We start from the raw sequence: 16077 nt of genomic DNA on the forward strand, positions 1-16077 counted from the left end.
CACATCTTTCCCTCCCCTCCCCACTAAGCATTTCAAAAAGAGTGCTCCCTCTGTGACATCCTTGGCCATTCCTCAATCACCCATCCCCTTCCAACACAAGTGCAGGGGATGCAAAACCTGCCCTTTTACCTCCTCCTTTACCACCGTCCAATGCCCTGAACATTCCTTTGGAGGTAAAACAGTAACTCACTTGTACTCCTTTCAATTTAGTATACTGCATTCACTGCTCATGAGGCAGACTCCTCTACACTGAGAAGAACAAATGCAGAATGAGTGACCACTTTATGTAACACCTCCATTGATCCACAAGCATGACCACTAACTTCCAGTTTACTGTCATTTTAATTTTCCATCCTACTTCCACTCTGACCTCTCTGTCTTTGACTTCCTACACTATTCAATGAAGCTTAAGGTAAGCCCAAGGAACGAGACCTCATAGCCTTCTGGACTCAACACTGAGTTCAATAATTTGAGACCTTAACTCTTGCCTCCCTTTTTTTTTTACAGCAGCTATTAGTGATGATTCTACTTTTTCCATTTACACCTTCTCTAGACTCATCTTTTGTTTCTTTACTTGTCCCATTACTATCTCCTTTTGCCTTGAGCCATCATCCCTTTAGTCATTTAACATTTCCTCCCTTTCACCCTATCAAAGACCTTCCCTTTTGTTCTTCCCCTCTCCCCCTATCCCTATCTCTGTACTTGCTTAAGACCTATTACATCGCTAACCTTTTCCACTTCTGAAAAATGGTCACTGACCTGAAATGTTAATTCTGTTTCTCCCACTACAGATGCTCCCTGACCTGCTAAATATTTCCAGCATTTTCTGTTTTTTTAGTTTTGTATTTCCAGCATCCACTGTATTTTGTTTTTGATGTTGGAATTAAATATAGAGTGGGACAAGAGGCCACCAAAGGCAAATTTAGGATTAATATCCTCTCAGAGAAAGTGATTAACAGATATAATGGCATCCCAGATACAGCAGTGGAAGAGAAAACCATGGAATTATCTAAAGACCAATTGGGTTTGCAATGGAGGGCCTTTTGAATCATACTAGAAAGACAAAATAGAATTGGCCAAATGGTCTTCATCATCAATAATTATCTTGTAAATAGCTGATCTACCTGAGTCCATTTCATCTATTGATAAAACTTTACTTTCACTCTAAGGTGTCAGTCTTGGCTCATTTAGTAGCATGCTCACCTCTGAGTCAGGAGGTTGTGGGTTCAAATACTCTCCAGAGACTTTGAGTAAATGATCCAAGCTGACAGTGTAGTACTGAGATTGTATTGTATTGTATTTTGAAGGAGACATTAAACTGATGCTCTATCTGCTGTCCTCTTGGGTGGACATAAAATATAACATGATACTATTTGAAGAAGAGCGGACCTCCCCAGGGTCCTTGCCAGTATTTATCCCTTAATCAACATCAAAACAGATTATTTGACCTTTTATTGCATTGCTTTTTGTGGGCACTGCTGTGTGCAATTTGGCTGCTGCCTTGCCCTACATTAAACCAAGGAAGTGCTGTTCCTATTGTGAAGTGCTATGGGACCTCCCAAGGTAGTGAAAGATGCTACATTGTAAGTTAATTCTTTCTTCCTTACTCACAAACTTTCCTGCTCACAGACTCGCCTCCTTCTCAAACACTACCAACTGCCTGAAACACAAAAAAAATCCTAGCTCTGGCAATCTTACATGTGCAAATTGAAAATGATTAAGAGGAAGTTTACAGCAGCATTAGTAGAAAGAAAGTGAAATTGTTTATTGCCTGTGACAGTTGAAGCCTCCTGCAGACAGCCCTTTTAGTGACTGCACCTTTAAAGGGAAACCATCTTAATGGAAAAAAGCATTTGCAAACCTATTTTCCATTGTTGGGAAGCTGAGGCAAAGTCTGCCTTTGTGCCATTTTTTACTATGTTGATGTCATGTTGAAATGAGGAGGTGTTTTGGCACAGTTTATGTCATTGTGCTAAAGTGTTTGCAAACAAATTTTGAAAAAGGGCTTCTCAGATACTTTTTCACGAAAACAGTGCATCTTTAAAAAGACTGAAGGCACAGTCTGTAATAACTGGAGGAAGTTATTCATTGGCTGGAAGGAATAGCCATTGCAATTCATATGCCATTCTCATATTTTAGCAGTAATATACATTTCATTCTAAGACTGACACTGTCTCAGTACTCTCATACAATGTATTAATTGTCCGTTAGCCCCCATTACATAAAGTAAGGAACCCCATTCTCATGGAAAAGGAACAGGGAAACCAATATAAAAACAGAAAATGCTGGATCTCTGAAGAGTCCTATGGACTCGAACGTTAACTCTGTTTCTCTTTCCACTGATGCTGCCAGACTTGCTGAGTTTTTCCAGCATTTTCTGTTTTTATTTCAGATTTCCAGCATCTGCACTATTTTGCTTTTAGAACATTAGTTTCCCTGTGCTATGATGTACAATACTGGCATCCAATAACTGGAACAACATTCCAATAGGATTCACCTTCTGTTGACTTAAAAGGAATAAATTGTTCTCCAGTATCTTATTGAAATTAAGTCATTTTTGCAACAATGATAGATCTTACAGTATTTCTGACATACACCTACGCAAAATGCATAATATCCATGATGGCATTGTGTGGTTGGTTATATAAGCTAGATATGAAAGACTATATTTTTAAATTCGCAGGGCACACCTTCAATTAACTGAGATTCTTAAGGGGAAATTTAGCGTTTAACGTACTCAAGATTTTAAACCATAATTTGTAAACGAAAGATTAAATATATTTAAGAATTATCAACTGAAGTTCGTACTTAGACATTACAGCTTATTTAGAATGCTAGTAAATATTCAGCAATTAATAACCAATGTGCAACGATTATTTAATTAGATAAATATCCTTTGCGGTTAAAGCAAAGTAAGCGAAAGACACCGCGTTATTCTGCAATCGAATAAAAGCTAAAATTATGCCTAAACTCTCGTATGGTTGAAATTGAGCACAATACGTAGCCGACAAGGAAATAAAACACTTTTTTCCTGCTGCCATATAGCATTATAAATATACACACAAACCATTCCATATCGGAGGAAATAATTTAAATATAGAGTAACTCTGTATCAAAATACTGAATGTTATTAAGTAGCCTGAACAGTTACAGAGAATCGCAAGGGAAAATACAATATTAATAAGAACATTTTAATAAAGACCAAGCCGACTTTCAAAGTTTAAAAATACCTCAGGCAGTTTCAATGCTACACATGAAAAACAGTAAAAGAAAAGTGGATCATTTCACCCCGTATCTACCGATATCTAGTGCAGAAACCGGGTGCCAAAATCCCCTTTTCTCACCTGGAGTGAGGCGACTTGCTGCGGTCGCCTTGCGAATGAAAATTCAAGACACCGTCTGACTCCCTGCTGGTCACAGACGGACTGTATGTTGCCGGGAGTTCAATTCATCAACATTGTCCGATTGCAAACGTTTCAGGGAACTCAGAGCAGGCGTCTCCGTCGCTTCAGCAACCGGAGAGTGCATTTGAGATGGGTTGGTGTTACCTGGGCTGGAGAAAGAGACGGTAGAGACTGACAGCTCCGCCTGGCTGGGGGCCAGAGGGAGAGTCTCTGACTGTTTATATATATACTGTATATAAAGGCTGATTCATTCAGAGACAAGAGAGAGAGAGAGTGGGAGAGTCACGTCTGCGAAAGGAACAGCCGCCACTCGGGCTTATACAGGCGGGAAGAAAATACAATCAACAGGAGGAGCGAAAAGGCTCAGTAAAGAACAAAGAAACGACAAAAAACACTTTCAATAGTGATTCTAAAAAAAAATTAAATCTAAAGACAAAATAATGTGGAAAAGAAACAAAGCAGACCCAAAAAGGGATTTGCAGAACCAAATATGATGGGAAATATTAATCCTTCGGAACTCTTGGCTGGTCTTTGAAAGCCTCTAGGGAAGTTTGCAAAATAGAAGCAAACGAGCAAGATTTGCATTTGCATTTACAAAGCACCTTATTACATCATCTAAAATGTCTGCATGTGTTTCACAAAGTGAGTCTCTTTTCAAGTTTAGTGATTGTTCTAATATAGACAAATGGTGGTGGGGGGATGAGATGGCAATCATGATGTGTCAGCAACACTGAAAGCGGAAATCAGATAAATAACCAATTAATCTATTTAATTTCAGTTCTGATGGTTGAGGGAATGAATGCTGGCCAGGGCAATCCTTCCTCTTCCAATAATGCAAAAAGATCTTTAGCTTCCATAAAACAGGCAAACGTGACCTCAGTTTAACAATGGTTTATCTGAAGGATTGGTACCTCGACAGTTTAGCATTCCCTCATATTGCAACAGTTGGCGTCGGTTATAGACAAATCCTGGATAGCAACTGAGCAAAGCAAAAACAATTATACAGACCTTAAGTACTAAGAGAGCAACACAAAACTGTGCAGAATAATGTAGAGAAAACGTAAGATAAGAATCAGGAAAATAAATATCTGCATTTAAGTCCTGCGCAAAGTGCATATGATCAACATAAATGTCAAAGTTTAGGTTGGATAAAAAGTATTAGCTGTCTTTATAATGTCACAAAGTATTTTTTTGTCAAATTTCTATACTTTTTGGTTGCTATCTTTACCTGGTCTCCTATCTTAGCACACGCAGGGGATTCCTAGGGGATGACAGTTCTTTTCTATTAAGAAAGGCCTGCTGTCCCCTAACACTTTCTCTTGTTGTGTGGGCAACGCTTCGTTTATTGCCCAACCACAGATGTCCTGAGAAAATGGTGGTGTGCCATCTCTTTGAACAACTGCAGTTCTTGTTGTAATGGAATTATGGAATTCCCCAAGATTTTGGTCGTGATGACAAATGAGCAGTGATATTCATCCAAGTCAGGATGGTGAATGACCTGAAAGGAAACTCGAGAGGGATGACGTTTCTGTGATATTAATGCTCTTGTCCCGTCAGTGAGAGAACTAAGCTCGGCGAGTTACTGCAATGCATCCTGTAGATACAATTTGCAGCGTCAAGTCATTCCTACAAATGTTTAAATAATAATATAATTTCTTCATAATATTGGGCATTGTACTTTAAGATGTACTGCATTTCATTCTCTGGGGATTTAGAGTTTTCTTTAAAGAAGTGACATTTTCATCTTGTACGGTAACATTATTGTAGTTTGCATGAATCTGGTTAAAAACAACATGCTGAACAAATATTAAGGACACATGCTTTTGCAAATATTGAGGATAGTTTGTTGTAAAGCGATAGTTGTGTATAAAGCCATGGCATGAGTTAAATCTGACCATATAAAATAATGCATTTGGGCAAGTTACCAGGAAAAAAATAACGTGCTGTCAGATGATCTTCTATTCGATCAATTTGCTATGACTGATTCCCCTCATATTTTACATTGCTGGAGGAATCTCATTCCCAAATGCGAAACCCCGCTCGGAAAACCGTTGGTTCCTCACACCCGCCGATCGTTAGAAACTACAACTCCCAGAGTGCAGCGGCGGCAGCTTCCGCTATCTCCCCAATTTCATTGGCGGATATCGTTGTCAATCAGAGCAGAAAGTCTGACTCTTCCGGCAGGTTCGCTGTGTTCAAATGGCGGTTTAAAACGGTTTTCGGAAACTTGAATCGCGATAGAATCAGACAGTGTTGTTGGGGATTCAGTTCAGTCAAAGTGCGGACAGTGTGAGAGACCCGGTGCTGATACGGAAAGGCCGGGGGAAAGGGTGAGGGGGCCCGGCGTGAACAGGCCGGGGGAAAGGGCGAGGGGGTCCGGCGTGAATAGGCCGGGGGAAAGGGCGAGGGGGCCCGGCGTGAATAGGCCGGGGGAAAGGGTGAGGGGGCCCGGCGTGAACAGGCCGGGGGAAAGGGCGAGGGGGTCCGGCGTGAATAGGCCGGGGGAAAGGGCGAGGGGGCCCGGCGTGAACAGACCGGGCCAGTCGCAATGAATTTCTCTGAACTGTTCAAACAGTCGAATCAGCTTTGCAGACTGTCTCCTGACGGCAGGTATTCGGTAAGTATTTGGATCGCCGCACGGTCAGAGACTGGCTGTGGACAGTCGGCCACTTTGCTTCCCCTTTAAATATCATGAATAAACTCGCCTCCCTCATTCACAGGTGGGCTTGTTCAGTACTGTGGTCGGTGCCCCAGTGTAATGCTTCGTGTATGAAATTCTCACATTGTCCACTAAAAAAAACCATCCGATTGCAGAATTTTGGTCCTTCCAAACGCTGCCAAAAACAGACACTTGATTATTCATATATAAAAACAAAAAAACTGCGGATGCTGGAAATCCAAAACAAAAACAGAATTACCTGGAAAAACTCAGCAGGTCTGGCAGCATCGGCGGAGAAGAAAAGAGTTGACGTTTCGAGTCCTCATGACCCTTCAGCAGAACTAAAGAACTAAAGCATCTGGCCGATGCTGCCAGACTTGATTATTCATCTCAGTTTGAGAGACCTTGCTATGATGGCACCTTTGCCTACAGAACATTGAGTGTACTTTTGATACTGAGAAGCACAGAGAAGTGCATGTCCACTGGCCGGACAGTTAGATAAGGTCAAAAACAAAAACAAAAATACCTGGAAAAACTCAGTAGGTCTGACAGCATCTGCAGAGAGGAATACAGTTAACGTTTCGAGTCCGAATGACTCTTCATCAGAACTTTTTTTTTGCTTTTTATTTCAGTTAGATAAGGTGGTCAGGAAGGTATATGGAATATTTGCTTTTATTAGCCAAGTTTATAGAATATAAGAGCAGAGAGATTATGCTTGAACTGTATAAAATGATAAGGCGCAGCTTGAGTATTGTGTGCAGTTCTGGTCACCACATTGTAAGAAAGAAGTGATTGCACTAGAGAGGGTACAGAAGAGATTTATAAGGATGATGCTTGAACTGGAGAATTTTAGTTGAGGGAAAATTGGAATGGCTAGGGTTGTTTTCTTTAGAACAATGGAGGCTGGATGGGGACCTAACTGAAATGTATAAAATTGAGAGGTCTAGATAGATAGGAAGGCCCTATTCCCTTTAGTTGAGAGGTCAATAACCTGGGGGGGCATAGGTTTAGGGTAGGAGATTTAGATGGGTTTTTTCCTCCCCCAGAGGGTGGTGGAGATCTGGAACTCACTGCCTGAATGGGTGGTAGAAGCAGAAACCCTCATAACATTTAAGAAGTATTTATATATGCATTTGAAGTTCTGGAAACTATAAGGCTGGGATTGAGAGCTAGAAAGTGGCTTTAGGCTGGATGGCTATTTGTTGGCCTGTGGGAACATGGTGGACTGAATGGCCTTCTGTGCTGTAAATTTCTACGATTCTTTGAAAGAAATTAATTAGCTATGAAGAGTTGTGGAATTCAAGGGTGGTTAATGTGCTGCTATTCAAGAAAGGGGAGAGGGTTGACCCAGGAAACTACAGGCCAGTCAACCTAACATTGGTGGAGGGGAGTTTTTTGGAAACCATTAAAAGAAACAAAAACTTCTATTTAGAATGGTATGGATTAATCAATAAGAACCAGCATGGATTTGTTAAGTCGAATTGTGACTGACGAACTTGATTACATTCTTAGAATTAACAGAAGATTGATACATCTGCTGTACTATGGACCTTTGGTAGGCATTTGACAAAGGGCCACATAGGTTTATTAAGAGGTTGGAAGCTGGCTTTTGTAGGAACTCTGTGCTGTGATATGCTATGAGTACTTGATTTTACATGACAAGGCTTATGTAATTCAGGAAACTGAGTAGGTATTCCTTCATTCAGTTCCCCTTTTTGTTGTTCGTTTGCTGTTTTCCAAATTAAATTGATAGTTGCAGACTCACTGCTAGATGCCACCACCACCCCCCACTTCCTCACAATACCCCCAGCTAATCTAGAGAGACTGACAGGTTTAAAGCATGAAGGTGTCTGCAGGGGCCACAGATTTAATAGATTTCTGCATTTGCTGACTCAGTATCATATTGTTATATATCAATAAATCTTTTTACAATGAGAGTACTGTTTTCCATTTGAGATGCTGACAAACTTCTGAACATCAGGACAACTGCCTGGAATTGTCAATATCTGCACATAGTCACCTGGAGGCAAGTTTGAAACTTTGCAGATTTGTAAACCTTAAGGATCATAACTGAAGCATTCTCGCCCTTTTTAACTTGGAGAAGGTAGGTTTTTGTGCCACTGCGTGTAGGCAAGATTTATGTATAGGTCAGTTATGTGAAAGTACGATGTACTCCCACAAGATCTCATCTTGAGAGTGGAGGTAATATCCGCTATTCTGGAGGCAACAAGACTGAATAACCACTCTGAGTAATGTGTGAAATTTTTGTGGGGGAGAATAAAAATCTAACTATAAATTATTTACATCTCTGCTAAACATAATTATTTTTAATGTATTTGATCTTTTTGTGCAGGCTGTTTGTGTCCAATACCGATTGGTAATCCGTGATGCGCACACCTTGCAGGTCCTGCACCTGTACACATGTCTGGACCAGATTCAATATGTTGAATGGTCTGCAGACTCTCTTTTCGTCTTGTGTGCCATGTACAAGCGTGGACTCGTACAGGTAAAATGGGTCTATGTGTGATTATTTTTCTTTGTTTAGAACCCCTCTCACTTTCATGCATTCATCTTTCAACAGAAAAATTAGTATTGTTTGCCATATAGTTTTGTAAGATGTCTGCTCCAGTATATGCCTTTAGTTAACCATGGGTAGGTCTGCTACTGAAAATGATGAAATCAGAAAAGACCATTTAGCCCGTCTTGGCTCCTGTGCATGACCCAATCTGAATATTTTTTCATTTGTTTCTGACTCTGTGGTGTTTCGTGAACTGGTGGAATGTGACTATTTTAGGCATTGCATAGTGGATTAGTTTAAACCAAGATTTGAGCAGTAGATTTAAATGACTTGGAAACATTTTATTATTAACATATATAAAAGCAAGTTTTGGTTGGGTACTGCCCATTTTGTTTGTGATCAGCTTTTCAGCCTGAAAAAGTATTAGCCAGGGCAATTGGTTAATTTGATGTAAATTAATAAGGATTGTTGTCAGAATATTTGTAGCACAGGCTCAAATCTGTTGGAGTTTTTTCTTGATGCTAAGAACCACTGAAATCAGTTTAGGATCTAATGAGGAATTATTGAGGAGCGCTTTTTAATTTCTGCCCATCGTTTTATGGTGTCAGCCTTCATTTACTGGCAGCACTCTTGCCTTGAGGCAGAAGGTTGTGTTGTTCAAGTTGCCCTCCAGATAAATCCATAATCTATGCTGACTTTAAGCAGCTGCTGCACTGTTGGATGTATCATCTTTTTAATAAGATGTTAGACTGACTAATAGCACCATCAGATGGATGGAAAATATCCCATTGAAGAAGAGTAGGGAAGTTGTCCATGGTGTCCTGGCCCATATTTATCCCTCAACCAACATCATAAAAACAAATGATCTAGTTATCACCTCATTGCTGTTTGTGGGACCTTGCTGTTTGAAAATTGGTTGCCACATTTCCTACATTACAATGACGACTACACTTCAAAAAGTACTTCATTTGCTGCAAGCACTTTGAGGCTTTCTGAGATTGTGAAGGATACTGTATAAATTGATTTATCCATTTTATTCATCCGATAATCCAACTCACTTGAGTCATTTATTGCTTCAGCCAGGTAATGCTCACCTTGCACAAGCAGGATATTCAGCCTTCTCTAAAATATCTCTAGCCATTTTGCATGTCAGCATGTGCATTTCTTCTATGTGTCTGTATATGTCTTCAAAGTGTCCTTTGAAGGACACTTCTGCCTGATGTCTTCGACGAGCATTGCTTTGTGTACACACATTAAAGCTACCCTGGAGCTCGCTGTTTAGCTCTTCAGGAGTTTGGATCTATGCCATTATAGATGGGTACAATGCAACTTGTGATGTACAATCGATTCTGCAGAAATGTTGTGCTGGAGCCAACATAAGGTTACTTCACTGTTGCGATCTCCTTGGAGGATATGAGGGTATTCAGAGTTAGAGGTATACCAAGGGCATATCATGGATATGTGGGCTAGATGGACTGATGCTCTTCTACATGTGAATTAATATGCAATGGGCATCATCTTTGCTCTCTTGCATTCAAGGGACACAAACTTGAATATCAGTGGCAGACAACTAGCTTAGCCTTCGTCGGGAGATCTGGCTGGACCACATATCGGGTCCTGCTCTGCTCTAACAAACTACTTTGCATTGCAGGATTATCCTGGAATAGAAAGGTAACCCCTAGCTTTTTTCTCTACTGCAAGCATTTAAAAAAAAACCCTTCTCCCATGCCTCCTCTCCATTTTCAAATGATGTTTGAGGATCTCATGGGCTTCTTTGTCACAAAGATCGTGACCAACTATTCGTCTGTCTCTGTGACTTCCTGTCCTTTCCCCTGCCCAACAGGACAAATTTCCTCTAAGGTTCCCTGCCCTATCCCAGCCTTCAACTTGCACCTTTTTCTAGCTTCTCTTCTATCTCCCCCCATGCCCTCTTTAGCTCCTGTTGTCAATGAGACTTACCTTCTGCTTTCTCAACCTTATTCCCAGTAAACTGATCACCGAACTTCCCCTCCACACACCACCCCCCCCCCCCCCCAACCCCTTTAACTGATATTGTTAATGGTCCTTCAAATCTGCTGTCATTGCTTCTCTTCTCAGAAACAATAATATTTGGTCCCTCAATCATAGCAAACCATTCCCACCAGTTCCAATCTCTCTTCGGTCTCAAGTCCTTGCATGCGCTTTCACCTCTTAAATCAGTGCTCACCTTTGCCTGTACTCCATGTTTAAATCTTTCCAATCAGATTTCTGCCTCTGCCATAAATGGCTCTTAACAGCCAAAAATGGCACCCTATATGACTGTGGCAGAGATAAACTAGCCCTCCTTGTTCTTAAGCTGTCTGCCACCTTTGACACTATTGTTGACACCGTTGATCACACCATCCTCCTTCAATATCTCCCCACTCTTGTACAGCTGGGTGGAACTGTGCTCACCTGGTTCCATTCTTACCTGTTATATTGTAGCCAGAGAATCGCCTGGAATGGCTTTGCTCCCACTTCTTTACCATTACCTCTAGAACTCCCCAAGGATTTATCCTTGGCCCCCTCCTATTTTCATCCACCTGCTGTGCTTCAGTGCAGTCATCCAAAAACACAGTATCAGTTTTCACACAACGCTGAAAACACCCTGCTCTACCTCGCTTAACACCTTCACCCTCTAAAGTATCAGACTACTTGTCTGCCATCCAGTACTGGCTAAGTTGAAATTTCCTTTAACTAAATATTGGGAACATTGAAGCCATTTCTTCAGCGCCTACTGTAAATTCTGTTTCCAAGCATCTGAGCCCATCCCTTTCTCTTCAACTGTCTGAGGTTAAAACAGACTGTTCACAACCTTGGTATTGTATCTGACGCTGAAATAAATGTCTACCCGCACATCTATGCCCTCATAAAGATCACCTATTTTCACCTTCGTAACATTGCCTTACTTTGCTTTTGCCTTAGCTCATGCATGTACATTTATGTCTTTGTTCTTTCTGGCTTGACTTTTGCAACACACTCCTGGCTGACCTCCTATCTACCCATCCTCCATAAACCTAAAAGCTGAAATCATCCAAAATTCTGCTGCATGTTTCCTAACTTGCACAAGTTTCATTCATTCATCACCACTCTGCTCACTGACTTATTGGCTCCCGGTTACGTAATGCTTTTTTAAAAAAAAATCCCATTCTTGTTTTCAGATTCCTCCATTGCCTTGTCCTGCCCTGTCTTTACTCTAGCCCTACAACCCTCCAAGATTCGTGTTTCTCAAATTCTGGGTTCTTGAACAGCCCCAATTTTAATTGCTGCCATGCCTTGAACTGTTGAGGCCCTAAACTCTGGAATTCCCTCCCTCAACTGTCTCTTTCCTAGAACAAAATACTGTGGATGCTGGAAATTTGAAATAAAAATGGAAAATGCTGCAACACTCAGTAGGTCTGGCAGTATCTTTGGAGAGAGAAACAGAATTAACGTTTCAGGTCTTGACTGGATCACTTGAAAGGTCACAGCCTGAAACATTAACTCTTGTACACCTTGAGGGAGTTAATAACTTTGGGTGGGAAGAGTAGAAAACTGGTAGGGAGTTGCTTTAAAACCAAGGTTAAAATCAGCAGCATGTTCATACTCCTGATGTATAGACCAAGAAAGTGATAGGACATAAATTTTCACCAAGTTCCTAAACACTTGACTGTGCTATCAAGGAGAGGTTTTTCTAAACCGTAGAATGGGATGTAAAATGTCTAGGTGGGCCTGCTAAATGTATCTCGAGTGCCAAAAATAGACTGGAACAAATTTGCGCTTCAGTATCTCTGGAATTTACTAACAAAATGTTTATATTGCAGTAAGATGCAGAAGGGACCACCTGCTTTTGAGTTGGCCAGACTCCCATTTTGTGTCTCCCTGATGTCCATCCACATTAATGACATGATGGATAGAGCTTAATCTTCAGTCCACTGACTACAAATGTGCTGAAAACTAGTGCTGTAGTGTCATGTGGGAAAAATCAAGGTTGCATTCTTGATAATATTTTGATGTGATATTAATATGCTTTGCTACTGCTTCACTTAAAATCCGATCTGAACATACGCATCCAAGAAGGCAATGGTGGTTTTAAGATGTTGCAGTTATTTGATACTCATAATAAAACCAATGTGTCACCTCAATATTTTAACATACAACAATGTGTTAGGTTGATCTGTTTACACACCTCGTGACAAACAGGTAATCAATTTGGCAATGTTCAGATATGAGCATCTCTGCAGTTGTGCAGAATTAAAAATATTTCAGAACATATAATGTACATTGGCCCATAACTTCCGAGCTCACCAGTATCAGATTTGGGAGGGTACCCAAAGATGTGCTGAGGAATCCCTCTGGGAAGTTCCCAAGTAAGGGTTTGCACGACAATTGCCCAGAAGTGCACTCTTCCTCTGGACAATTGCACCGCACTGGGAACCATCTGAAAATGTGGTTTAAATTACAGACTTTGATGGTTCCACCAGGATTATGCCAATGGTTACTCAGAAAAAAGTAGAAGAATTAAAACCTTTTCTAACTTCTGAGTAACTATTGTAAAGGCTTAGTCCAACCCCACGGACTACCCCCCCAACCCCCAACCTCCGATACCCCCTCCCCACAGACTTTTGACCCCCACCCCCGATCTTCGTCTGACCTCTGTCCCAACCTTGGACACAACCACCCCCCCGCTCCCCCTACTCCCTATGGATCTTCGACCCACCCCTCACCAGACCACTCTTGGATACCCTAGCCCCCCAAAACCTACCCACTTAACTTAGACACTTATTTTCCCCCTGGCCCTTTAAACTTACCTATTTCACGGTAGTAAGTGCTATTTTTTTTTAAAAAGGGGTCGTGGCTTCCTTGAATCCACCGGAGCTGGATTTCGCTGGGGCCTTTGAGGAGCCTTTCAATGCAGGCCCCAAGCAGCTCCGGCGGACGGAAGTGACAATGCAATTTTTAAGACCAAGTAAGTGTGCATTTATTTCTTCTAACTGCTGTGGGCCAGCACTTTCCGAGACTAGCCAAAAGTTACGGCCCTATTGTATTAAAGTGCAAATTTAAGGGAAAATTGCAGCTTCATGCAAATCCAAAAAATAGTACATAATTTGTACATAATTTCATGGAAAATTGTAGAATGACCCTTCTTATGGGCGTGAAACTTTAAAAAATATTATTTGTTGTGTGTCATTTGCCTTTTTCAAAGTGTTAGTCAATCATTTAAGACCGTGACCTGTATTCCACAATTCCCCAGGCACTCAATACCCTCTACTGCCTCACCCAAGCGGTCATTCCTCATGTGTGAGGTTTGACAGTAGTTGTCAACAGAACATCCAACTAACTCAGTAAAGATAAGTGACCTAACCTGGGGCCTTTGTAGTCATTATGCCACAGTTCTATATCAGATGGTATATTTTTATACACTTGGCAGCTCAGTTGCTTTCACTTGTTATCATTTTCTTGAAATGGTTGCTGTGATACTTAATGTTGAATATTATAAAATACAGTAAGATGCAAACATTGCAGGATTTTAATGTTTTTAATAAGTTGCAAATGTAAGATTTAGTTAGACTACTTTTGGAACAGAAATGCTATCACCAGACAGTCCTTGGCAGGTTACTAATGTTCTTTGGAACAGCTGCCCTAATGTGGATTTTATGCTTTATATTGCTAATGCACTCCAGGAGTTGCAACTTCTGCCTAATAAGTATTTGCTACACAATGGGCAAAAAACAAATTGACTGCTCATGCTGATTGGCTTTGTATTCTGCAGCTATCTTGTACATGCAAAATGTGCATTTCAAGCTACATTGTGGATATTAATTACGTTTTTAAAGTTTAGACAATTGATACATCATCTACACGTGAATGAACTTTATTCACCATTGAATGCAGACTCTTCTCAAGTCTGTCATCTGCTAGCCAAAGTGAACAAAACTGAGAATTAATCTACCAACATTCTATTCCAAATCATGATATGATGAAAGGCATTGCAGTTAAGGACACCGTTACCTTTGCAGTAGCATCCAGCGCCAATCTTTCATGATCCAGCTTATTGTCTTCTAAAATTCTCTATGGTTTGCAATGTTGGTTGAGTAGCTGTTCTCGTTCTCTCTCTCTCTCTCTCTCTCTCTCTCGCACACACACATTCTCATTGTTTATGTAGTCTGTGATTATATTTAGATTATGGCTTTTTAAAAAACAGGTCTGGTCTTTGGAGCAGCCTGATTGGCACTGCAAGATTGACGAGGGATCAGCTGGATTAGTGGCTTCACGCTGGAGTCCAGATGGACGTCACGTTCTCAACACTACAGAGTTCCATGTAAGTGAGGTTAACGCCCCCACAGTACAGAATCAACTGTTGCTGTCTGTAGTTTTATGCTGAAATAGTAACTAGACAGCTGCTTGCCACTTGTTCTGCTTACGTTACGCAATATTCTATGGTTATGAGGGAGTTAAAAGACTTCTGTATGGTGATGGAATTCAGATACCACAATAAACTAATAATACAGCTTGAACTGTCTAAGTGTCCTGGATCTTAGTCATAGAGTTATACAGCACAGAAAAAGGCTCTTTGGCCCATCGTGTCTGTGCTGGCCATCAAGCACCTACCTATTCAAATCCCATTTTCCAGCACTTGGCCCATTGCCCTGTTTGTTATGTCATTTCAAGTGTTCATTTAAATACTTCTTAAATGTTGAGCATTCCTGCCTCTATCACCATCCCCCCACCCGCCCAGGCAGTGTGTTCCAGATTCCAACCACCTCCTGGGTGAAAATTTTTTTTCCTCAAATCCCCTCTAAACCTCCTGCCCCTTAGCTTAAATTGATGCCCTCTGGTTATTGACACCTCTGCCAAGGGGAAAAGTTTCTTCCTTTCTATGCCCCTCATAATTTTGTATACCTCTATCAGGTTCCCCCTCAGCCTTCTCTATTCTAAGGAAAACAACCCTAGCCTATCCAGCCTCTCTTCATAGCTGAAACACTCCAGCCCAGGCAACATCCTGGTGAATCTCCTCTGCACCCTCTCCAGTGCAATCACACCCTTCCTGTAGTGTGGCGACCAGAACTTAAAATGTGACTTTTTAAAGTAAGTTGCATTCTCAATGATACCATAAGCTTTAGAAAAGTACATAAAGTATAACGACAGGGTGTCTTTTGCAACATGTATAGTTTTAAAATATTCTGGGTTTTTTTCTAATATTGTTGAAATTTGGTCCCTTACTGAGGAAGGAATGTGGTGTAATACCACAATTTGTTTGAAGCCTGGTACAGATGAGGGTATCTGCTGTTGGGGAGCTTCAGTGTTATTTCCATTACCACATCAAGTGTTACTTCTATATATAATAAGGAATAATAAAATAAGCATTTCCAATACGGTCCTGGTGAACCTTCCATTTTCCAGCTTTGGTAAATGTCAGCCTATCCAGAACTCTGCTGCCTGTTTCCTATCCTGAACCATGTTCCATTAACTCAAAATACTTGTCCTCCCTGATCTAC

General features: G+C 40.9%; 2 protein-coding genes across 6 annotated transcripts in view; one reads left to right on the forward strand and one right to left on the reverse strand.

Annotated features, from left to right (window-relative positions):
* Positions 1–3524, reverse strand: part of tp73 (tumor protein p73) — a 244568-nt gene extending 241044 nt beyond the window's left edge. Inside the window, exon 1 of one of the 3 annotated variants that reach the window (XM_041205762.1) lies at positions 3345–3523. The gene's annotated coding sequence lies outside the window, so the exon portion shown is untranslated. Of the gene's footprint in view, positions 1–3344 lie in introns of all 3 variants that reach the window. The other 2 variants (XM_041205759.1, XM_041205763.1) reach the window with 2 other exon arrangements.
* A 1986-nt stretch (positions 3525–5510) lies between these two features.
* Positions 5511–16077, forward strand: part of wrap73 (WD repeat containing, antisense to TP73) — a 36259-nt gene continuing 25692 nt past the window's right edge. Inside the window, exons 1-3 of one of the 3 annotated variants that reach the window (XM_041206638.1) lie at positions 5511–5588; positions 8417–8569; positions 14784–14900. In XM_041206638.1, the coding sequence (XP_041062572.1) occupies positions 8546–8569; positions 14784–14900 (141 nt within the window). In that variant the 5' untranslated portion in view covers positions 5511–5588; positions 8417–8545. Of the gene's footprint in view, positions 5735–5892; positions 6022–8416; positions 8570–14783; positions 14901–16077 lie in introns of those variants that run through there. The other 2 variants (XM_041206639.1, XM_041206637.1) reach the window with 2 other exon arrangements.

This window comes from Carcharodon carcharias, chromosome 15 (genome assembly GCF_017639515.1).
Source record: "Carcharodon carcharias isolate sCarCar2 chromosome 15, sCarCar2.pri, whole genome shotgun sequence".
In the NCBI taxonomy this organism is placed as follows: domain Eukaryota; kingdom Metazoa; phylum Chordata; class Chondrichthyes; order Lamniformes; family Lamnidae; genus Carcharodon; species Carcharodon carcharias.